Raw genomic sequence first — 26,338 nt, forward strand, 5'->3', positions numbered from 1 at the left:
AAAATGTGAGAAATGAAAAAAATGGAATGAAAAGTCACCTATTTTTCATTTGCTTTGACCATTCTAGAAAAAAAAAGCTAAGTTAAAAATACTAATTCAAAAAAGGAATCATTGCCTATTGATCAATTTTTAAACTTAGCAATCAGTGTGACAACATTTATTCAACAATTTTTCTCTATATCATATGCTGAAAATAAAAAATTTGCTAATTTTGCCTTAAATTTCAGGCCAAAAAAAGAAGTATATAATACAAAAATGATATCAAAACAAATCTTCAAGTGCAATTAACTCAAATTAAACTGAGTGGTCTATAAACATAGAAAAAGCTATTAAATTAATAAAAATATTAAATTAATAAAAGATATAATAAAATATTTTGTCTGATTAAAATTAATTCATTTTTAAAATCATCAGCCTAACATGAAATTGAGTTTAAATTATTTTCTGTATTCATAATATGCAAGAATAACTCCAGATCATGTTAAGATAATTTACAATTTAAAATTTCCTTCCAAAACAAACCCAATGATGGAGAAAAATATAAAAATTGTAAACAGTAATTTTTAAATTAGTATAAAATGTGTATAAAATATACAGAATATTTTTCTCCATCTACACAGAAAATAATCTGTATCTCTATATCTGTCAGCTTCTACTTTTCATTATATTTTGAATTTATATTTCAGTTATTACTGCTACCAATATTAATAAGGACAAATCAGTTCTTTCCAAGGCCATACCACATAATATATTTAAATATAAAAGGCAGTAACAACAATATGCTATTAACATCATTACTTTCAATTGATAGATTTAAAATTTAAACTATCATTTTTCTAAAGAAGAAAAATATCTCTTATTTAAATTGGTCATAACTATTTCACATTGTGCTTCTATTTCTGTAATTAAAAGTGTTTATTAAGAGTGGAAAACATTGAGTATAACTAATTTATAATAAATTGGTCTTAAAGAGAGTGACATAGTTGCTACCCTTATTTCATCAAATGTAAAGAAAATCAAATAAAATATGCAGTAATGTTTTCTAATAGAAAGAGTAATTAGAGTTAACTTTATATATAAACTACAGCAATGACTGTAGTTTAGTAAGAATTACGAACAAATCAAACTTGAAACTACAAATGTAAAATATTGTGATATTGCTTCCAATTTTATTTCACCTCCTTAAGAAATATTGTAGCTTGGAATAGTAATGTATTAACTTATAAACACAAATCCATCTTTGTGCCCTTTCATAAAAGTTCTTAACATCGATGCATCACTGAAAGACAAAAATCATGCTTTTCACTTAGCTCACCCAGAACTTTTAAGCAGTTCCTGAAGATGAAAAACAGACTTCCCACTGGTCTTCAGAAAATCTACATTCTCATGTATAATCTCCTCACACTCAATAAATACAGTGTTTTCATTGTACCCAACAGGCAGCAAAGAAGCCTTTTTACCTTGTTCGCTCAGTACTACACAGAGATACCTCAAGTACATCAATTAATAGGCAATTCTCACATAAATTCTTATCCCAGGAATTCCACCTCTTACAAAACATCCCATACAGTGCTGTTGGCAATGAAAATGGAAGCAAATGAGAATTCAAGCATTTCTTTGTACAAACAGCATTTTTTTTTTTTTAGTTTGCTTCAGTGCGTGCCAGCATAGTGACATACACTATCAATGCACTTGCCCTCATTCCAAAAACAACACAATTATTTCTATATGTATGTTAAAACTAGAGTTTTAAAATAAAATTTTAAAAATCTAGAGGATCAGCATTTCTATATGAAAGAAGTCATGGGTGGTCCCAAAGCAGCAGCACATGAACACATTAAAAATATTATATATCATATTTTCAAAAGTGTATCTTAAAATGTTTGCAGGACAAAACTGGCCTTATGAAAACGATACTTTTTTCCATATGAAAATAAAAGGGAAAAAATTACGGTGACCCTCTAGATCCAACTTTGACTACTGTTCAGAAATTCACAAAGAACAATAAAATTTAAAATACTCATAAATTATACTCCCAGTATAAATGAGAGATAAATTACAATCTGAATTTCTTTTTCTAAAGTGGAACAATAAGTATCCAGAACCAACACAATACAGTCTGAATTCACATTTGTGCAGAGGGAATCCTATGGAAATAGAATGGACAGGACGTAAGCATGCCCGAGTGCTGCAAGAGCCCATGTGTCATCAAGGGTTCCCTCTAGAAACAGAGGACATCATCCTGAGTGTGGTGACAGGATTTAGACCAAATATATAAATGAAACCAATAAATGCAAATGGCCATAGCCCATATGAGACAAAAATTTTAAGCATGGATCCAAAAATAAAATCTATACTGTATGAAATTAAATACCAGGCCCAGTTATGGTAGTGCATGCCGGATGCTACTGCTCAACAGGCAGAGGACACATGGAAGGCCCAGGTTGGGTTTCCAGTCCACCGAGAAAAACAAAACAAAACAAAGCAAAAAGCAAACATTTCCTCTTTTTTAATTGCATGTGTAATATTTTTGAAAACCAACTGGCAATAGATTAGCAAGAAAGCTGCAATATGTTTCAAATAGCAGAAATGGCACAAAAGTTATTTTCTGGCTATCATGCAGCAAAATTAGGAAAAAAAAAATAGACTTCCCATATGGAAATTTGAAATTTTAGGTAAAGGATAAAACAACCTAAATCACAGAACACCTGTATACTATCAGAAGCTATGGACGAAGCATTGTTCAGAGGAAAAGTTATACATAAAAGTATTGATCTCAACAAGAGTGAAAAGTATTTTAAAAATTTATTTAACTCGGGACCAGCAGTTAGCGTAATGGCTATGTCGCTGGACCTCCTACGTAGTCAACCGTGGTTCGCATCCCGGACCCGGTGACTTAAACTCACGCCGGGCACGTGTGCGTGTGTGCCCAAGATCTCAAGAGGAGAATGGAGGAGAAGGGATTGCGGCGTGGCCATCCCCCCTGGGGGGGTGATTTCCTGCTTTCTGTCTCTCTCTCTCTCTCTGTCTATCTGGCGAGCACATGCGCCCTATAGCAAATTCTCTCTCAAAAAAAAAATTATTTAACTCAAAAAATAGAAGAGGAAAACAACAAAATAATGAGAAGAACAGAAGAAAGTGATACTATCATGAATTATGAAGAAACTGGTAGGAATGCAAAACAGGACAACCCAGACAAAGGGAGCCTGGCACTACTTCCCTAAATTACAGAAACCCTTTGTCTCAACAACACGAAATGAACCTAAAGACATATCTGATAAATCATGAAATTAGATGGGTGGTACAATACTCATTGTCGCAATGTAAAAGATTGGAAATCATCAATATCCATCTACGAGGCAACAATGGAGCCAACTCTGATCCGTCCACACCATGCAGCATTACGCAGCCACGGAAATAAGAGTTTAAAGAATTCTATAATATGTTTTATGTGAAAAGAAACAGTATATGTGGAACATTTATGAAAAAATTGGCATAATTTTTCTTAGATGTGTATTTATAGCTTATATATACATATATAAGTGATACACATATACATATTGTATGCATGCTATAAAAATGTGTATTACACAACATTATGCATAAAATAAATAGGGGAATACAGTGAACAGGAGTAGAAGTACAGTCTCTTTGAGTATGTTTTTTTGTTTGTTTGTTTTCTTTTTTAAGAATCTTTTGCCATAGGGTGCATGAGTTCAATAGAGAGAGAGAGAAAGAGACAGAGATAGTGAGAGGAAAAGTCTATGTTTTTTTAAATGTAACTCATTTTGTATTCATAGATCTGTTTTAATGTATCATAAATAAAACAGAATCAAATGGGGAAATGAACTGTTTACCACATTTGTAACATAATTACAAAGATACAATACTTAAAATTATTTTAGAGCATATTACTTTAATCACTTCTCTTTGGAGGATATAAGGCATGGACAAGAGAAATGCAAATAAATATTAAAATTATCCTAGTTTACCGTTAGCAGTAATATTGATATTGCTGTTTTGAAACTATGCTATGAATAAGATATAAAATGATTATGCTAATGTTTCCATAAACTAAGGAGTATAGTGGAAGATAAAGAATACAAACATTAAGTTAAAAAAGTAAATTTGAGTTGGAGATATTCTTTTTTTTTTTTTTTTTTGGAGAGATTTTTGCTATAGGGCGCGTGCGCTTGCCAGACAGAGAGAAACATAGAGACAGAAAGCGAGAAATCACCCCCCAGGGGGGATGGTCACGCCGCAATCCCTTCTCCTCCATTCTCCTCTCGGGATCTTGGGCACGCACGCACATGCACCCGGCGTGAGTTTTAAGCCACGGAGTCTGGGATGCGAACCGCAGCCGACAACGTGGGAGTCCAGCAACATAGCCATTACGCTAACTGCTGGTTCCCGAGATATTATTCTTTTATAGCTTCACTATCTCCACTTCAAAGTCACAGGACAAGGCCAGCAGATGGTTTAGTGGTTAAGGTACTGGACTCCCACATGGCAGACCGTGGTTCAAGTCCCAGACCTGGAGGCTTGATACATGGTCAGGTGTGTGAGCATGCATACCCAAAATCCCAAGAGAAGAATGGAGAGATTGCGGCATGGCCATCCCCCAGCAGGGGGAGGCAGGGGTGGGGTGATTTCTCACCTTTTCTCTCTTTCTCTTTTTCTGGCTAGTCTATGCACCCTATAACAAAAATCTCTCTTACAGAAAAACAAATTCATAGGACAGGACAATTTGAGGGTTAAAAAGAATAATAAAGCAATTGGCAAAATATTCTAAACCTTAAAGTTCTATGAGCACATGCCTAGAAATGCAAAAACAAAGTAAAATAAATAGAACAAAAAATACACTGCTACTACTAAAGGCACAAAGGCCACTAAGATCTTACTCTAAAAACTTGTCAATACAAGAGTAAGCATTGGGCCCTCCAATGGTGCAGTGGTTAAGGTGGCTGGACTGCACGGTTCAAGTCCTGAAACTGTTGGCTTGAAAAACACGTTGAAGTATGTATGTGTACATGCCCAAAAATCTGAAAGGAAGGAGAGATGGAGAAAGGACTGTGGTGAGACAATTTTCTGTGGTGGTGCTAGGGGAATTTCTCACCCTCCCTCCTCTCTCTCTCTCTCTGGCAAACACATGTATCCTCTGGGGAAAAAAAAAACAGAAACAAAAATAAAGGAACAAAAGTAAGTATTTATTCCTGTAATCTTTCTAGAAATGCTTTCAAAATAATTTTAGCTACTGAAGAATTTCAGTGTAAACTACATGGTGAAAATGATCAAATTAGAAACCTCACATTTTACATCCCTTGTTGTATTAATTGATTCAGGCCATATTATCCAAGTTACCAAGTCATTTTGGTTGTGTTTTGTTTTGTTTTGTTTTGTTTTGTTTTGTTTTTGCCAGAAACAGAAAGAGTAGAGAAAAAGAGAAAATGAGGAATCATTCCCACAGAGGGGCTGTTACACCACAATCCCTTTCCTCTGCTCTGTGCTCGGGATTTTAGATCTGCACACACATGTGTGCACAGCCTGATTTTCAAGCCAGAACTTAGTAGGCCATGTGGGATCCAGCCACTTTCATCTCTGGGCCACCCGATGGCCCTAATCAAGCCTTTGAGCTAATTTCCATTTACGAAAATTACAGGGCAATGTAAAACAATCTTAATGATATTAAATAAATAAATAAATGGGCAAAAACAAAATGGGGGACATTACATAAGACCATTTATACAGGTATACAAATCATTGTCATGGGGGAAAAAGTAGGAGAATCACTATAGAATTAAAGAGACTAAAAAGACCTACATAAATAAAGTTACATGCTCATTGCATATTTTATGATTCAAATAAACATAGATACTTTTGAAAAATTGTATTAATTATTGGTTAAAAATCATTATTAATTTTATTAGTCATTATAATAGATTGTGTTTAAGTAGTAAAGGACTATTTTATTAAAAACTGTCTCCTGAAGTATGAAAAATAAAATTATATGACTTCAGGGATTTGCCTTAAAGAGAAAAATAAAACATATAAAAAAGCAAAGATGAGGCAAATGTAGAATACATAGAGTCTTCAAAAAGTACATGAAAAGGCATATTATAAAATAAACTATGTGCAGATTTTAGTTTTTTTGTGCCAAAATAAACTTGCACTTCAATTTCATTTTTGCACAAAATTTTTGAAGTTCCCTTTTATAAGTAATGGGTTACATGGAGTTTCAACATATTGTTCTACACTTGCAAATGCTTGAAATTTTCTACAATAAAAAAAGAAAAAAACAACCTACACAAACAAATAAGACTAATAGAACCTAAGTAGAAATATGCATAACCACAGAAAGCAGGCTTTCTTCATTCTGCCATCCCACTCCCTGATAGGATTTGTGTCAAGTTCCTAATTTTACTTTTTTGTTTTTGTAGGGGTTTTTGCCTTAGGGTGCATGTGCTGTTCTGAGAGAGAGTCAGAGAGAGTGAGAGGGGAAGTGAAACAGGGGATGGCCATGCCACAATCCCTTATCCTCCATTCTTATCCCGGGATCTTGGGCACAAATTCACATGCTCCTGAGTGAGTTTCAAGCTACCAGGTTGAGGACTCAAACCACAGTCGACCATGTAGGAGTCCAGCAATGTAGCTGCTATGCCATGTGCTTGCCCCAAGTTTCTCATTTTTGACAAATCTATATCTCTTCACTAACTTTTCCTACCCCCAATTGAGGTCCTTCAGGATCTCACAATGAATTAAATAATGAAAAATAAACCATAGTAAATAATAAATACCATAAGATTGTTTTAAAAGTACTATGTAAGAAACAATACAGAAGTGAATTAATGCTTAATTTCAGTGAGTGGAAGAAAGTTAGGTAATAAGTGAGAGCAAGAACAGAACACTTTTTCATAAAATTTGACAAGAAGTGGTATAAGAGATAAGGCAATGATAGAACTCAGTGTGAGGTAAAAGAAAAGCTTAAAATAAAAAGAAAATTAAAAACTCGAGAAGCAAGAGATGGCATGATGGAGTAAGTATCAAAGAGAGTTGATAGGAGTATTTATAGAAATAAAAGGACTTGGGACAGCCTATATCCTGGTAGTTAAGGCAACTGGATCCCACATAGCAGTCCCCACAATTTGAGTCTTGGATCTGGTGGCTTGAAAATCATGCCAGACACGTGTGCAGGCCTGCCCAAAATCCTGAAAGGAAGGAGAAATGTACCATGCCCAGTAGGGGTGCTTTCTTGTGCTCTCTCTCTCTGGTAAGCACATCCTTTGACAAATTAAAAAAAAAAAAAAAAAGAAATGGAAAGAAAGAAAGAAAATAGGCCTGGACTTAAATAAGAAAATACTTTTTGTTTCTGAGTTCTATGGATGATAAAATACGAGAAAGGAAGTTGATACAGACACATGGACATCCAGATATGGCGATGGAAGGACCTAGAAGTTTAGATAGTTTCAGCCTGATGGATTCTTTCAAATAGTATTAAGATCCTTATCTGAAGAATTAAAGATGAGTATAAACAATGTACACAGTCAAGGAGAGTAGTGGGGAAAGTTTATCAGGGAATAGATATAACAGTAACTGAGAACTGTTTAAATCATACTACAGCCCATAACATATTGTAGCACTAAACTGAGGTGTTAAATTTCCCAGTGACGCTAGATCACTACTGGTTAAGAGAAAAGGAATGTAAATGAGAAATAAGGAGGCTAACAACAACTACCCATTTGCCCGTGGTGAAAACATATTACTTTAACATGCATCGAAATCACCTTTATTTTTCTAATCTAGATAAAAGATTTAATAATTACAGCTTGAATGAAATATGTAAGTTAGTGATGATAACCTGTTTTTTTAAAAAGAAGTAACAGACAAAATATAGCCATGAGGAAAAAAGTTTAAATATTAAAATGCCATTGATCTCACCAATTCTAGTGATTTTGTTATGTGAAAGTTCAAGACTTTGAATATTGGTGCATCCATCCAAACCATGAAAAGAAGTCAACTGATTTCTATTAAGAAGAACAACACGGAGATTTTCCAAATTTTCACAACTGATAGTCTCAATATGGTTTTCCTAAAGCAAGAACAAATGTAATTAGTTTTATTTTGATGGATTATTAAATATTTAAAATTTACAAAAGCAGAAGGATGACATATGATCTTCAAATGAATATCTGAATCTCAAACTCCTAAGGTGACCATGGAAACAATTACATTATCTGGTTGGAAAAATATATTAAGTAATATAATAAAGAATTAACTAATCATTAATTTATTTGTTAATATTATTTTAAAATGTAGAAAATGTAAAGCATAATATGACAAAACATTTCAAACGCTCTAAATGGATGGAATGGGAATGTCTACTGTAGTTAGCTAAGCCCTGTCCCACCATTATTTGTCAGTGTATGGAGAGGGTAAACAATTTTTCATTTTACTTTGCAGATCTCTGAGTTAAGAGGTCTCCACCTCAGTGGATACACCCAAGTAATTATACCTGAGGTGCTTCATCTCCACCTGGATCTTATTTAGATTAGAATATCCTATACTTTAAGTCTAAACCTGTTGCCATGTTGGTGAGACTTTGAGGTCTTTGTGATTTGAATGTATTTTCCCATGTAGGAAGGATATGAATTGTTAAGAGCCAGAGGGAAGACTGTGATAGACTGTTACTTTGGTAGCCCTAGTAAACCTTACAACCCAATAGTAACATATCTGCATAGTCTTACTCCCACACAAACTGCAACATGTTGCAGACAGATGCTTGATAAACACATGCATATTGTAGCTTGTCCTTCTGGAACTCTCACTACTGTAATCTGGCAGCCTAAGTAGGAAAAGAAGCCCAAACTAGCCATGTGAAATTCGAACCTCCCAGACATCCCTGTCAAGGTACATGCCATATTGGTGAAGACATTATGGATCCTACAGCCCTAGATTCATCTGACTACAATTACCTAAGAGACCCAGACAACACAGTATAAAGCTGAGGAAATGCTCAGTCAAGCTTTTAATTCATAGACCACAGAACCATGACCCAAATAAGACTATACTTGTTTTATGCTACTAGGTAATGTAGTAGTTTGTTATGCAGCAAAAAGTAACAAAACCAATAACCACATCATCTGCAAAAAAAAGGGGACTAATTTCCAGGTCATACCACCTATTCATCTCCCTTCCTGATTCTCACAAATTTAGGTTCATGATCTCTTTAGATAATGAGTTAAGGCTTATTTTAGTAATCGGTTCTTCAAAATTAGTACCTCTGAAATGTAAACATGAATCCATTCCTATTGATTTGTATGATAAATAACAGTAGAACAGAAGACATACCTGTGCATCTATGTACTTAAGTTTTGTGCAGTTACTCAGGCCGTGCAAGGAAATTAATCCACAGCGTCGAAGAGATAGAAACTGAAGATTTATACACTCTGCCAATGTGGAGAGACTACAACCTGGCAAGTCTTGAAACGTAACTGTTGTAACCTAGAGAATTCAAAACAACTGGGGTGGATAACTTTATTTAACAGTACTACATATAAGGTATATTAGCCTTCTAAACTATTCAGAAAATTTTCCTAAAAGAGTGACTCTATATATCGAAACCCACATTTATTAACAGCTCAATTTGAGTTAAGCTATCTAGTCTCTTGTTTCCCGCAAAAGATGATAAAATGCTGCAATTACTCATAATCAAAGTTCAGAAGTAAAATACATAAAAGCAATATTATAATCAACTATTATTTCACTCCCTGGCTTTTCACCAGATGCACCTTGTCTTTCAAGATTACTTTAAAGAAAAATGCTCTCAGCATTACTTTAAAAAAAAATTTGGGGAACCAGCAGTTAGCATAATGGCTATGTCCCTGGACTCCCACGTAGTCAACCACGGTTCGCGTCCCGGACCCAGTGGCTTAGAACTCATGCCGGGTGTGTGTGCATGCGTGCCCATGATCCTGAGAGGAGAATGGAGGAGAAGGGATTGTGGCATGACCATTCCCCCTGGGGGGTGATTTCTCGCTTTCTGTCTCTATGTCTCTGTCTGTCTGGCGAGCGCATGCGCCCTGTAGCAAAAAAAAACTCTCAAAAAAATGTATTTATTATCATTATTATTTTTCAGCTTGCCGCAGGGCACATGTAGGCACATATGCTTACCATAGAGAGAGAGGAAAGTGAGATAGTAAGCTGCCAGGTCCAAGACTTGAACCACATCCGGGACGGAGCATGCTGGACCCATGCATACTGTGATTCAGGCTGGCTGGGACTAGGCATAGATCGCATTGTGAAGACCCTTTTGGGGGATGCCTGTCTCTGTCTTTCTCTTTCCCAAAAAACTCTCTCTTATAATAAATAAATGTATAATCTTAAAAAAGAATTCTATGAGAACTATGCCATAATAATTGAACCATGCAGTACATATAACATCCTATAAGTATTATAAAGTTGTGAATCATTCCTTATTACAATACATATAACAAAACCAGACATATAGAATCTGTGGAATACTAAGTTGTAAATAGTATTTTTTTCTGTATTTCTTCAAACATGTTGAAAACTACACATGTACATCATTTCTTATCACTGATTTATTCTTGTGGACTCAATACATTGCTTTTCTTTTAAGAAACTTTTTGTTTAATCTTTTAGTCTTTATAACTAAAGAAAATTCAGTATCAAAGAATATACTCAACTTTATGACAGGTATATTAGAACTAATACTTATACTACACTATTATATACTTATAATTCTGTAAGACTATGTTAGAGAGGCCAGCAGATGGTGTAATTGGTTACATCGCTGGACTCCCACATGGCCGACCATGGTTCAAGTCTCAGATCTGGTGGCTAGAAACTCATGGCAGGCATGTGTGCATGCATGGCCAAGATCCTAGGAGGAGAATAGAGCAGAAGGGATTGCAGCGTGGCCATCCCACCTGGGGGATGATTTTTCACTTTCCCTCTCACTGTCTTTGTCTCTCCCTTTCCAGCGAGTGCACATGCCCTAAGGCAAGAACCTCTACCCCTCCCCAGAAAAGACTATGTTAGATAGAATTTTTTTTAATTTTATTAATTGTCATTATTTTATTTTATTGTTTCGAAGTTGACCAGAGATAGACAAAGAGAGAGAGAGAAGAGAAGTGAGACAGCAAGTTGCCAGGTTCGGAATTCAAACCATTGTCAGCCATGTGGGAGTCCGGCTGCCTTAACCACCATGCCACCTGCCAGCCCAATAGAATTATTTTCAAAACGACTGTAGAAAAGCATTTCCATTTATTTATTTTTTTACTGTATTATTAATTTTCTTTCCATGACAAAGAGAGATGCAGAGAGAGATAAGAAAAGGAACTCCCAGGGTCATCACACTGCGATCTACCCCTATCTCAGCCAGCCCAGATCAGCTACATGCAAGAGCCTGGCATACTCAGGGAGGTCATAGGACATGAAGCCCGGACCTTTTCCATGTGAGTCCAGTTGGGTTAGTGCTGCACCATCACTTGGACCCTATTTATTATTTTCTTTAAGACAGGGTTTTGCTGTGGTGCCCAGGACACCCTTAAGCTCTTGATACTTCTGCCTCAGCCTCCTGAGAAGCTGAAATTATAGGCACAAGCTACTGTGCCCAGCTTTTAGGTTGGACTTGAAATCAAACCCGAGCCTCCTACATGGTCCCAGCTTATGGTGCACAGCATCTTAACCTCGCACACCACCACGGCTGGACCTTTTCCACTTCTTAAACTCAAAAGGTCTCACCTGAATATGATGGTAGAATACTGATAATATCCTGGTTCTTTAATATAACTGAATCCATGCACTGAAATAACTATGGGATTATCAGAAAAGTCATGTATTTTTCTATGCAAAAATGCATTATGACTTCCATCAACCCAATACATAAGCCAAATCACTTCACAATAAGAATATTTCCGCAATGCCACATTGAAAATCTTAAAGCAAGTTTTCCATGTACATAACATGCACTTAAAAATTATTGATTTTATAGGAAGAGTAGTCTGGTGTATACTGTATTCAAAACAGAGTCATAAAAATAGTCTATTAAATTATATACTATTGTTTTAAAAGATTCTTAGAAAAGTATAAAATTCTTAAGTGCAGTAACTCCTCTACATTTGGAACATTTCCTATGCATTAAACTAAATGTTTCAAATTTACATATTTATATATGTGATGAGAGGATATAGGGGATATAGGGAGGATTCAATCTATTTCTTGGGGATATAGTTTCAAGGGGATATAGGGAGGATTCAATCTATTTCTTGCTTTAAATAGCAAAAGCAATAATTCACACTTTCAAGATGCAATTTTTTAAACAAATTTCATTTTCATTTTTTTCAGAAAGTATATTCATTGGTTCACATAGGATGACTTCTATGTATTGCCTATTTAATCTGCACACAAACAGATGTAAATTCTGTAACTGGAAAACTGACTCTGCACTTAAAAATAAATCACTATTTAGCATTGAACACTTAAAAACTGAAATTCGATAATTACATCTATATAGTAATAAATACTACTCAACTTTGTAATTTATATTATTCTGCCTGATTTAATAACATGCTACTTTCAATATCTATATAAGCAAATTTAAATTCTAGTTATTTATTATGTGGCAATGTTTCTGGCTTAATTTCATTATGACATGGTAGTAATGACTGCTGCAGTATCCTCCTTAGTAATATACACTTTTGAATATAAGGAGTTGTATAGTATTTCATCTTCCTTCTTATTTTTTATTATTATTCATACATTAAATCGCTATACATTTCTACTATGAAGAGACTTTACCCAGCATGATATACACCTCAGTCCAGCCTAGTTGAGACCACCATACACATCCTCATCAACAGATAATAAATTTTACCTGTGTCCCACAAGTGTCTTACCTCTCCATTCACCCCCCCCAAATTTCCTATGCTCTTCCCCTCCCATACTGTCTTTCCACTTTGTCTCTAGTGTCCATTACATTTTTAATACTTTTATGTTCTCCAGTCTTTCAATCTCTACCACAGAGTGCAGACAGTTGGTATATGTTAAGTGGAGACATCTGATGTCTCTCTTTCTTAGCCTGACTTGCTTCACTCAGGAACAGAACTTCCATATTTTGTCCACTTTCTATCAGTTTCCAGGGCCTTGTTGTTTTTTTATGGCTGAATAGTATTCCACGGAGCATATGTGCCACAAATCTTTCAATCCATTCATCTGTCCATGGACATTTGGGTTGGTTCCATGTCTTAGCAATCATGAATAATGCTGCAATGAAAATAGATGTGCAAGTGCTTTTCAAACTGAATGCTCTTCTGTACTTTCGGGAGATACCCAGGAGTGAAATTGCTGGATCATATGATAGTTCTAGTAGAAGGTCTTTGAGGAACCTCTATATCATTCTCGACAGTGGCTAGATCAATTTACATTTCTACCAACAGTCTAGGAGTGTTCCCATTTCACCACATCATCCCCCAGCACTTATCATTTTTTTTTTAAATTTTCACCATTCTGATTGGGGTTAAGTGGTATCTCATTGTGGTTTTGATCTGCATCTCCTTTACAATGAGGAATGTTGAGCATTTTATCATGCCTTTTGGCTGTTCCTATGTCTTCCTTACAGAGTTGTTTATTCAGCTCATTTTCCCATCTTTCAATTGAGTTAATCATTTTCTTCCAGTTAAGCTGCTTGAATTCTCTGTGTATTCTTGTTATCAGTCCCTTATCTAAGGCACAGTTAACAAAAATTCTTTCCCATTCTGAGGGTTATCAATTTACTCTAATTATAGTGTTCTTTGCTGTGCAGAAACTCCTTAATCTGATGTAATCCCACCTGTCTATTTTGGGTATTACTGCCTGTGCTTTGGGGGTCTTGCTTAAGATGTCTTTGCCTACCCCAATGTCTCCCAGTTTCCCTAGTGCTTTCCACCAGTAGTTTTATAGTTTGTGGTCTTACGTTTAGATCTTTGATCTACTTTGATTTGATTTTTGTTAATGGTGACAGATAGGGGTTCAGATTCATCTTTCTGCAGGAGGATACCCAGTTCTTCCAGCACCATTTGCTAAAGAGGTTTTCCTTTTCCCATTGGATTGACTGGTACCCTTTGTCAAAGATGAGTTGGCTGCATGTTTTGGGGTTTATTTCTGGAGTCTCTACTCTGTTCCATTGGTCCTCGTGTCTATTTTTGTGCTAATACCATGCTGTTTTGATTATCACAGTTTTGTAATGTATTTTGGGGTCAGGAAGTGAGATGCCACCTACTGCAGTCTTCTTGCACAGGATGGCTTTAGCAAAATGGGGTCTTTTATGGTTCCAGACAAATTCTATGATTGTCTTTTCTTATTAAACATTTTTAAGAAGTCCTGTGACTGGAACCAGCAGATGGTGTAATGGTTTGCTGGACTCCCATGTAGTCGAGTGCAGTTTGAGTCATGGACCCTGGTGCGTGTGCATGCATGCCCAAAATCCCAAGAGAAGAATGGAGAAGAATGGGCTGTGGTGTGGCCATGCCCTCTGGGGGGTGATTTCTTGCTTTCTGTCCCTCTCTGTCTCTCTGCCAAGCACATGCACCCTCTAGTAAAAATCTTCCTTAAAAAAAAAATCCTTATGATATAGTAATGCATTCTCTACTCCCATTTAGATTTTCCCCCTAAACATATGAGATCAAAATTATTTATTTATTATTTATTAATACATGCTTAATCATAATCACATGTATCAAACTGCTTATGCTCAATAATAATGGTCAATATATAGTTAGTAATTTTAAGTACTAATCACTACAGAGTCAATGTGAAAATCAGCATTTGGAGCAGAGTAGATGTTGGCTAAATGTTTCTTAAATAAATGAATGAAGTTCCCTGGCCTGTGGCAAAATTCAAATATATTTATATTGTTTCTTTGGAGGATGATATAAAATATTTGAAAAATTTATATTTTCAGGCTCTCATGATTTGTGAATAAAAACTGTTCTACCTATAGAACCTCTGAGTCATTCATTTTATTTTAATAAACGATCACAAGTCTGGGACCAGTAGATGGTGTAAGGATTATGTTGCCAAACTCCCATGTATTCGACCATGGTTTGAGTCCCTGATCCAGCAGATTAAAACTTATGCCAGGTGCATGTTTGTGCATGCTCAAGATCCTAAAAGAGAATGGAGGACAAGGGATATTTCTCATTGTCTCTCTGTCTCTTTTTGTCTCTCTGGAGAGTTCATGTGCCCTATATAGCAAAATAAAAACCTAAAAAAAAGTCAATTTTTCATTTAATGATCTATATTTTTCCAAATCACTGAAGATTATTGTATATAAAAGGACCTTCACCAGCTACATATATTTGAGATATTTCATTCTCAATTATTCTTGAGTTCAAGCTGAGGACTATAAGTCATCTCTGATAAACTGTAATTACAAAAATAGAAAAAAATAACTTCATCTTTAAATTTTTTGCAGAAAAATGATCCAATCTACTCTTCACAGAGAAATAATACTGTTTTAAAAACCAGCTGCTGACCAGCCAGTAGCACAGTATTTAAGGTGCTGGATGCCCATGGCCAACTGTGTGGTTCAAGTCTTAGACCTGGAGGCTTGAAAAAAACACAGGCATGTATGTGTGTGGGCCCCAAATCCTGAAAGGAGAAACGGAGGAGAAAGAATCGTGGCTTGACCATTCCCCACAGAGGAGTTCTCTCTCACCTTGCTTCTCTCTCTCACACTCTCTGTCTCTCTCCAGCAATTGCATGCACATTGTGGCAAAATTTTTTAAAAAATGAAAATAAATAAATAAACAAACAAACCACCTGCGAAGAGACCAAGTCCAAGGTATGATTAAAGGCTTAAATGAAACTAGCGTCAAGTAAATATGTACCATCCCAACAGCAGCTCATTACAATTTACTATGAGTAAAAGAAATAAGGCATCTTGATCTAAAAGTTAATCAGCAGCTAAAACGCCATCAAAGCAATATTTTAAAAAATCCTTAACCGTTTACGCAGTTGTTGTCATTGTAAACAAGTTACCATTAGTAGCAATATGCCTAAATAAAATACAAACTTTTAAAACACTAAAAGGAGAAAAAAAATTTAATTCATTATCTAAAGTCATTGTTCTTTAGTTATATCCTTTTGGATATTACTGCATTTCAGTCGTGGGATGGTCCAGGGTTTTTAATTTTATAACTTCTTCCATGAAACAGGCTATTAAGAAGCCTTTAAAATTCTATTTGCTGGGCCAGCAGATTAAGGCTGCTAGAGCCCACATGGCTGACTGCACGGTTTAGTAGCGGATCTGGCAGTTCAAAAAACATACCAGATGCAACATGTATGTCCAATGTTCTAAATGAAGGAGAAGACTGCAGTGTGGCCATCCCCCTCAGAGGGTGATTTCTCACTTTCCTTCTCTCCTCCCTCAGCTCTTCCCCCTCCCCGTGCCTCCCCCTCCCTTCCCTTCCCCCCAACTCATTTGCGCTACAGAAAAGTAAAAATAAATAAATAAATAAATAAATAAATAAATAAATTCATTTGTCTTTTTCTTTCATTGTTTGAGTTCTACACTTGATAAGTGACTATTACACACATTAGGGGACATGAACCATGTCCTTCAAATATAGTATTTTAAGACTCAACAATCCTTTCTAATATTATTACTCTTTCTAGTTTATGAAAGAGAAACCTGAGGCTGAAAAAAGACCAAGCACCTGTACAAGAGTATATGGCCAGTAAATGACAAAAATAAAATTATAACCCAAATCTTACTCAGCACAGGATTTGTTAGTAATTTATTCAATGACATTCAAGTAATTTTAACACTAATTTCCTTCCTAATCAATACACTCTAAACTATGAAGCTAGTAGTAATGTCAAGACAAGATTATCATTCAGTTGGATTTATTTATTCACCCAATGATCCATCCTCTTATTCATCTAAACCACAATCAAACAGCGGAAAACACTATATGCCTAGCGACATGTAGTGGAAGACAAAAGGAAGCCCTGACGCATGACTTAAAGTCTCAAAGTGAGAGAGATTCATATAAGCAAAATGAATTCTTTACTGCATGAAATTTCAAAACAGTAGTTTTCTCTTCTAAATGTTCTCTATAGAAGAGTCTTCCAAAGCTGGTAGTGAGGGATCAGGATTGAGACAAAGATGCAAAGCTAAAATATTATAAAATCAAAGCAGGAACGGTCAGTAGCAATAGTGAATGAAAACACCACGATAAGCCATCTGCCTCAGTCATTTAGAAAATTTGGAAACAAAAGATGATATTTGATAACACTTAACATATATATGGCAGATCCACAGGGAGTTTTCATCTGTATACTGTATATTTGATGCTTCAAAGAAAAATTAAAATTCAAAATAGTTTGTTTGAATAGTGGTGAAAGGATTATAGGGTCCTTTAGAAAAACTGCTACCAAAATTAGTCTATGGACTAGAACCATCAGTATCATTTAGGAATATTGCAAAAATGCAGAGCATTGGGTCAATTCCTGGAACTACTGAGAATCAGCATTTTAACAAATCCTCAGGTGACCTGTATACACATGACAGTTTGCCCAGCATTGCTCTAAGAAGCAAAACAAAGGGGCTGGCAAGTGGCGTGGTGGTTAAGGGTGCTGGACTCCCACTTGGCCAACCATGCTTCAAGTCTCAGACCTGGTGGCTTGCTTTCTCACTTCCTCACTCTCTCTCTGTCTCTCTCTGACCAAACTGGAAAATAACAATGATAATAATAATAAATAAAGTTAAATAAAATAATTCTTTAAAAAAAAGAAGCAAAACAAAGAGAGTTAAATTTCATTTTCTGTATCTTGCCAAGTGTGGCAAAGAAGAAACAGAATGGATTAGAGAAGAAATGCCAAATAAAAAAAGGCTCATACAGTTTAACTGCCTCAGTGCTCTCTGCATGGGAAGAGAGACCTATGATGAAAGGGGTGAAACTACCATTTCTGTAACTTCAGTTTTACTTTTCAAACCGCCACATTATAGGCATGACACTGTCACTCATGTATATGTCTGACAGATATTCATTAAAAAAATTAGTTTAAATAAAATAACAGCCAATGTCACCATATCAGAAAGTCTACAGCAACACCTTGGGCAAAAGGAAAGTAGGGAAAAAAAAAAAAAAAAAAGACATTCCAGAGACAACATAGCTTAAGGGGAAAAAAAATAAGGTAAGAGCAAATGAGAGATTCGACGTGTAGCCCAAGACATCTGATGGACATAGTCTAAAAAATGAAGGACACTTCAAAGTATAGGTCCTCCTTCTTGTTTCTTATATTGGTCCTTTGTACTGCAGAGAGTTCTTCTAGATTCCACTGTTTTAATATCCTCTCACAGAACACTCTGAATTTATATCTATGGCAATGGGCAAGATTCATAATAATGCACTTATCTGTGTACTCCATAAGGGCAAAGACTAGGTTTTCTTTGTTTTTATCCCTTTAGACTAACAATAAATATTGATCAATCATATTGGACAGATGATTATTTGCTGAGTGAATTAGTAAAATAATATGTATATATCTATCAATATGAAATTTTCTTTCACATTTGTCTATACCCAGAAACTAAATTAACATTTTGAATTTGACTTTCTGTTCTTTGCTAAATATACTTATTTTAATCATAAATCTTTCCTAGGATCACACTACTCAAAATATTCCTAAAAAAATAAAATATTCCTTTCTGGTTTTCTGCCTGTTTTGTTAGTTATTAAGCCTTACTTTTGCTTGCCGCTATTATCTCCATAACCATTGAAGATTAGTAGCATTTGATGACAATCATTTCAAATCCTATCATATATGAAAATTGTAAGTATGTATTAAATGTATTATTTTTATATGCAGCACAATCATGAATCACATGCCTGGATAATTATGCTTCCATAGATATACATCACAGAGTCTTAAATAATGTAAGCCCTTCTTTGAAAACAGTGGTCATATAGAGAAACCCAACTCATTTCAAAAGGAGCCACTAGATGGTGCTGTGGCCTAAGTCTGAAGCAAATTTACAAATGAATATCAAATTTGGAGTTTCTTACTCTAATTCTAACTCTAAATTCCCAGATACTTTGACTTATAGATGCTTAAAAATGACAAGACCCTTGAATACAATCTGCAAAGTATTAAAAAATATAAATCAAAGTGTGTTAATAGTGCCTCACTAGGGAGAAGATGCCCTGAATAATTTGAGTTGCTTTTTAAAAAACTATTATACATCACCTCTTAAATGGGGCACTATATCATTTGCATTATCATTAATAAGAGAGTTTTTACTAATATTTGAAAAGTTAAATTTTAGAGAACTAATTGTAATTAAATGTGAAAAACCATTATAAAATTAGAAATACCTGCTGTAAAGTATTCCAAGGACCATATCGAAGAATTTCTAGTGTGTTCAAAGGCGGCATCGTGTCGGCTGGACACTTGACAGTTCTCTTTATTTTAACAATTTTCTTTTGTTGATTTTGCTTTAAAATTTCAAACCAAGGTTTAAATGATTTCATCCAAGCTAGTCTCTTTTCTTCAATAGAAAATGGAAGTGCTGACTCTGGTACAGAGCCAGTCACAATATTTTCAGGTTGAGCTCTAACGTCAAGACATTTTTCTGGAATTTCTGGAATCTCAGGTATAAGAGAATTTCCTTCCTTAGAAACCAAAGAGCTTTTTGCATTATAGCCATCCAAGTTTTCACAAGGGCCATGTCTACCTAAACCATAATCTTGTTTGTCTGTTTTGCCTTCTATATTTATCATGGCATCAGTTGTGTTAAAAATCATGCCAGTATTCAGAGTGTTGACTTCCAGGTTCTCTTCCATTTCTTTGGATTTTAAATCACTTTCTTTTTCTTGTAGTATTACATTTTCCCCTCTATGCTGAGAATTTTCTAATGTTAGTGGCAGTGGCTTTTGTTCTGTTGAAATAAATGAATTATTATTCTCTTCATATAATGAACCCTTGTATACTGGCATCTCTTCTTTTTCTACTTTATCTAGCTTTTTCTGTTGATTATCTTTGGCTCTTTTCTGTACTTCATTATTTTTCACTCTACTGATTTCTTGATTATGTCCTAATGTTACTATGTGGACTTCTTGTCCTACATTCTCATTTAGGGCATGTTCTGTGGTTTCCTCTTTTTGTATCTGAGACTTCAATTCTTGCAGCTCCAACTGTTCTTTCACATTTTCTTTTAGAATTGGGTTTTCCAATTCTGTTTTCTTGTCTCTATTTTCATATTTTGTTTCTTGCAGGGCCAATTTTTCTGAACACTGCCTTTTTGATAGGTCTTCATTCCTTTCTTCTAGTTTTAATTCTGTCAAATTTGCTTGGTTTGATATTGATTCTTTTAATTGTACTTGCACTGAGTTTTTCCATACAGGCTGTCTGTCTACATTTTGTATCTTATTTGATTCGTCAACTAGCCAAAGGGGAGCATCTTCCTGCTTGTTTGAATTCTCATCCACTAGCTTTCTGACTATATGGCCCTTATTCTTTGATATATCTTCAGCAATGAAAAGTTTCACATTAAATTCTCCTTTCTTTAATGTACTACTTATTAGCTGTTGGCTTGAACTGTCTCTTAATTTTAATTTTTCCTTGATTAGCAGTTGTTCTATTTCTTGTCTCAAGATGTTCTTTTTTTCCTCATATTCTTTTTTTCTCATTTCCATCTTCTCTTGCTTCTGCTTCTTAATCTCGTCTTCTAACCTTTGTTCCTCCTCTAACCTTTTTTGTTTTTCTTCTTCTCTCTGTCTTATATATGCTTCCTTTTCTTTCCATTCTTGTGCTTTCCTTTTCTTACTTTCTATTTTTTCTTTTATGATTGGGCCATATTTTTGGTAAGCTATAAATGCTTTATATTTAGCTTGAATTTTTATGGCTGCATTATGCTGCAGTTCTAACAAACGCATTTTTTCTTTTTCCTGTAGGTCTTTAAATTTTGTTCTTTCCTCTTCCATTTGTAAATGCAAACTTCTTATAAATTCCTGAAATAAAGTATGTATTAGTCAGCATAAACAAAATGTGTAATTTAAAAAAGTATTATTTAAACTTTAGATTGAAAACAAATACTAAAGCTGAAATCATAATGAAGTTACTATAAAAATTCACTTAGAGAGGGGCCGGCAGGTGGCCTGGTGGTTAAGGCTAATGGACCCTCACACAGCCAACAGCAATTCGAATCCTGGACTTTTCAGTATGCTTTCTAACGCTCTCTCTCTCTCTCTGTCTCTGTCCCCCTCTGGTCAAATTAAAATAAATAAATAAAGTTAAATAAATAAATAAATAAATAAATAAATAAAGTTAAAATAATTCTTTAAAAAATTCACTTGGAGGAACTAAAAGCACTAACTTTAAAGGATAATAATTGGTTAAATATTTAGGAGATTGGATCATGCTGATAAATTGATATTCTAATATAATGGTCTACTATATAACCAAATATCAATTTGTTCAATATAGAACACATGTGAAATCAGAATGGTACTAAAATAAAGCAAAGGAAACTAGAAACCAAAATTCATACAGGAGAAAAGGACTTCATAGTCTCTGGGGTGGGAGTTCTGAGAATGGAGACTCGGAGCTAACACTAGGACTACAAAAGCAGGAATTACTTATATTTTTGAGACATGAAACCAAGGAGACCAGTTAATCCGTTCATATAAGCAATAAGAAGAACCAGTCTACTCACACATCTTATCCCTTCTTAACTATCCAGAGAACTGGTAAGTATAGACTGCATTATGTGAGATAATTTGGAGTTAGGCAAGAAAATATAAATGTCACTAGAATCCTAAAACAAAAATAAACAGCTCAACAAAAATTCAGCAAATGTTTAAGGGAAATGAACACAAAAGATGTGGGACTATGCATTCAACAAGCAGAAGGAAGAACCAATTTTTTTAGAAAAGAGAATTATCATACTAGGTAAAATCTTAAGTAATAATACTTTTTTAAAAAATTGATTCAACAAGAATAGCTTCATATGATAATAAAATGCAAGTGTTAAAATTGAAAAATGATTTGCTGAAACAAAAAATCAAAATGGTGTAATAGCTGACAACAGAAATAAAACCTTCAAAATTAGATGTTTTCCAAACACAACATACAAAACAACAAAGATACTAAATACATGCCAGAGACGGTAAGTGTAAGACAGATCAACAAAGAAACTACAACATATGACTATGTGGATATACAAATAAAAAATGGAAAAAACTGAAGGAATGAAACAATAGAAAAAATATGTTTTCTAAACCGCACACACTAAAAAACACAGAGTTAATTTTAGACAAAAATGACACACTTCAATAGATGTTAGCAATACTTCATAACCCCAAGGAAACTCCATGAAAGCCAGGAGTATTTTATTTCAGTCACTGCAATATCTTTAGCAGAGAAGTGCCTGGCACATAATATAAGACCAATAAATATGCGTGAATTAATGTATAAAGTTAAAAATCCTACAGCTCCAAAATATAAGTAATAAGCATATAATGTACAATTGTAGATAGCACAGGCAAAATAAATAAATATATTTTGGAGTCATATTTCAAATAATTAAAAGTTAAGTGGTAATAAACTTGAATTCTATACATAAAGAAATTAATCATTAGGTTTTAAAGGAAAATAAAAATCTTTTAAACCATGTAAAGATTGAGAAAGTTTACCATGCAAAAAATGTTTTTTTGGTAAGTATTTAAGTACATACTCCAGGAAATAAAAAATGAGCTCAGAAATCAAGAAAATACTTCAGGATTTTCAAAGAACACCAACAAGCAAAAAACCCATAACACTTAGTATTTAAATTTTTGGTGCCATTGTCTTCTTCCATTATTTTACTTTCAAATTAAGCTATTAATTTTACTATTGGTCTTTCTTGGGTATGTTATCTTTTCTTTTGTGTTCTTTTTTTTTTTTTTTAAGCTGGATGCTTTTTTTTTTTTTAGAGAGATTTTTGCTATAGGGCACATGCACTTGCTAGAGACATAGAGAGAGATGAAGAAGAAGAGAGAGTGAGAAAAGTGAGAAATCACTTCTGTATCACAAAGAGGGTAGGCAACACTGCAGTCCCTTCTATTCCATTATCCTTTTGGTATTTTCGGCATGCACACACACAGTGTGAGTTTCAAGTCACTGGGTCTGGGTTTTGAACCACAGTCAACCATGTGGGAGTCCGGTGCCTTAACCACTACTCCACTTGCTGGCTCTTAGATGGATGCTTTTAACACTTTTTCCCCCCTCTGCCTTGAATTTCAGTAACTGTACTATTACATTCTCAGGTATTATTTTCTTAGTACCTATCCTACTTGGAATCATTAATCATCTCTGAATGTCAGGCTGATACTTTAAAATAATGTAAAACCTTTCATATTACTTGTATATAAATTTTATATCTCCATGGTACGTTTCATACAATTCTTATGCTCTTTTCTGTTTTTTCCATTTTCTGTTTCTCTGTTTTAATTTTGGTTACTTTCTATTGATCTTTGTTTTACTAATGCTCTCATCTTCTTTGTCCAATCCACTGCCAAACTCATCCACTGAATTTTTAATTTTATATATTGAATTTGTAAACTCTAGAACAAATACTTGATATTTTATTATAGAGTTTTACGCTCTTTTCACATTCCTATTAGCTATTTTGTTCATGAGTTGACAGTTATTAGGTATATTAATGGCTCACTAAATTCAACATCTGTCGAATTGATTGCTATGATTGTCTTTTCTTTCTCTTATCATTCATATGAACCTATTTTTTGAGATGCCTAACCAATGTTTTAATTTAAAAATGTAATAGTAGAAACCTACTTTCTCTGGAGTGTATTTATATAAATAAAAGATTTAAAAGAAATGTAACAATGGTTAGCTCCATAAGAGGATTTTATCTCATTTATATTTGTAATTACTTGAAATAATTTTATATAAGAACTGTAGTGTCAATAAATAAATCATCATAATCTTCTTAAATTCAAAGATGTTATTCAACACAATTATTATAATTGCCTTCAGGAAATACAGTAATAACCTTTCATAATAATCTTCAAACATAACAAAATGTTCATAATAGTATCATTCAAACCTTGGAAAGTATTTTGATATTACAGTTTTATACTAACACACTCACTGAGCCAGTTAAATTTCACTTTCAGTAGGTTCTATTTATAGAGAGTTCCTGAAGATTAATAATCTTTTAATGATGTTGGGCCTGGCAAGTGTCGTGGTGGTTAAGGGTGCTGGACTGTCCCATGACTGACCATGGTTTGAGTCCCAGACCTGGTAGTTTGCTGCCTCTCTCTCGCTTGCTCGCTCTTGCTCTTGATCTTGCTCTGTCCCTCTCTTTTGAAATTAGAATAAATGAATAAATAAAATTGAACTAAATCATTTAAAAAATAATCTTTTAAAACTGAAATAAATTACTAATAATTATACAGCAGCTAGGAAATATATTAAAATGCTTGATTCAAGCACAGTAACATTGCAAATGAGGAAAGATTAATGTGCTGATTAAAAACAACAAATAGATACCTCATGCTGTTTAAATTTATCTTTCCACATCTTTTCTTCTTTATGGAGTTCATCATTCATTTTGTCTTGTTCTTGCTGAACATGCAATAGTAAAATAGTATTATATTCAAATATCAAAGAATATTATGTTAATCACATATGATTCTCACAACACGCATTTAAAAAAATGGTTAAAAATGACAACACACCTAATGGTTCTGGGTTAGTACTGGAATAGCAACTTTAACCTTAAACTAAAATATCACAAAAAAAATATATTGCTTTCTATTCTGAGGATGTAAAGATGTTTGCACTTGGGAAAATTGTTCTATTTATTTGAATATATAAAGTCATCTACTAAAATGGACTGACTAAAACACTAGTTGGTATTGCAAACATTGCAAATAATAAGGTTTGTAAGATGGATTTTGCATACAATTGTTTTCACTTCACATAATACCATTTAATTGACATAATAAATCAATCCAGTCAGTTCTTTCAGTAACTCTTTATTAGCACATATCTTTTGAGGCTCTGCAGAACAAACCAAGTTCAGTAACATGCAACCTCCTTTCTCAAAAACTCTATATGGGGAACTATCATAAATTTACACATTACTACAAATCTAGCAGAATAAGTTTATCATTAAGACAAGAACTATAAAGGATCATGATTGCAAGGTGTTTTATAATTAGAGGGTGATGAATGGTTACAGGCAGAAGATTATATTTGAAATTATTAGATTTTTCAAAAGGTGACACACATTGTTGGCATTTGCTAAGTGTTTTGAACTAGAAAAATAATTAAATAGAATTAGCCAAAGAGAGCCAACAGGACACGAAGAAGATGAGTGAAAAATGTCTTGAAATATCTATGTAAGACTCAGTGAGGGTCTTCTGTAGACAGGGTTCAGGAGTGAGAACAGATGCAAACAGCATAAATGTGAAATTTCTACAAGTTTTCAATTGAGCAGATAAAAAGGAGTTGATATAAAAAACTGGGGAACATTATCTGATATGAGTGGTGAGAACTTTTGATGGCATTTAAGCAGAGAGAAAGCTATTTTTTTTTTTTTTTTAATTTGAGGGATGTCTTCAAAGTTCATGGAAAATGTGTACTATGAAACCCTAGGGACAGTTCTATGGTAAGGTTTTAGGTAGCTAGATCCCACACAGCCAACTACACCATTTGAGTCTCAGACCTAGTGGCTAAAAAAAATACACTGGACACCTGTGCATTTGTGCCCAAAACCAAAAAAAGGGGGAGAGATGGAGGAAAAAGGATTATGGCATGACTATTCCCCGTGACTACATATAAGGACAGAGAAAAAGAAGTGTAAAATGGATATTAAGAAGGAATAGTCAAGCATGTAAAAAGACAATCAAGACAAGTGTGATCCACAGAAGACAAAGGAAAGGCAAATTATCCACAATTAAATTTTTCTTCACATAAAATGCTATAGATGCCAAACTTAGAACAGAGAAAGAAATAAAAAGTCACTAAATATCTTTGCTGCCAGCAGTTTGAATCAGTGAGCTGTTGGTAGAAGAAACCTAGCGGGTTTAGGATTGTATCAGAGGGGCCAGTAGGAGGCGTAGTGGTTACGGCTCTGGACTCCCACATGGCACAGCGCAGTTCAGGTCCCAGACCTGTGTCTTGAAAATCATACTGGGCACATGTGTGCATGCTTAAAATCATCCCCAGGAGGAGAACGGAAGAGAAGGGATTGTAGCATGGCCATTCCCTCAGAGGTGATTTCTCCCTCTCCTCACTGTTTCTGTCCTGAGAATGCACTTACCCTGGG

At 34.5% G+C, this 26,338-nt stretch overlaps 1 protein-coding gene across 1 annotated transcript in view; it reads right to left on the reverse strand.

Annotated features, from left to right (window-relative positions):
* The window catches only part of LRRIQ1 (leucine rich repeats and IQ motif containing 1), a 176,093-nt gene that overhangs the window by 136,851 nt on the left and 12,904 nt on the right, over positions 1-26,338 (reverse strand). Inside the window, exons 7-10 of the mRNA XM_006169613.1 lie at positions 24,556-24,630; positions 19,380-21,014; positions 9,346-9,498; positions 7,936-8,086 (exon numbers count right to left, since the gene is read on the reverse strand). Coding sequence (XP_006169675.1) covers positions 7,936-8,086; positions 9,346-9,498; positions 19,380-21,014; positions 24,556-24,630 — 2,014 coding nt within the window. The remainder of the gene's footprint in view (positions 1-7,935; positions 8,087-9,345; positions 9,499-19,379; positions 21,015-24,555; positions 24,631-26,338) is intronic.

Source organism: Tupaia chinensis, unplaced genomic scaffold, assembly GCF_000334495.1.
Source record: "Tupaia chinensis unplaced genomic scaffold, TupChi_1.0 Scaffold147312_1, whole genome shotgun sequence".
Lineage (NCBI taxonomy): Eukaryota > Metazoa > Chordata > Mammalia > Scandentia > Tupaiidae > Tupaia > Tupaia belangeri.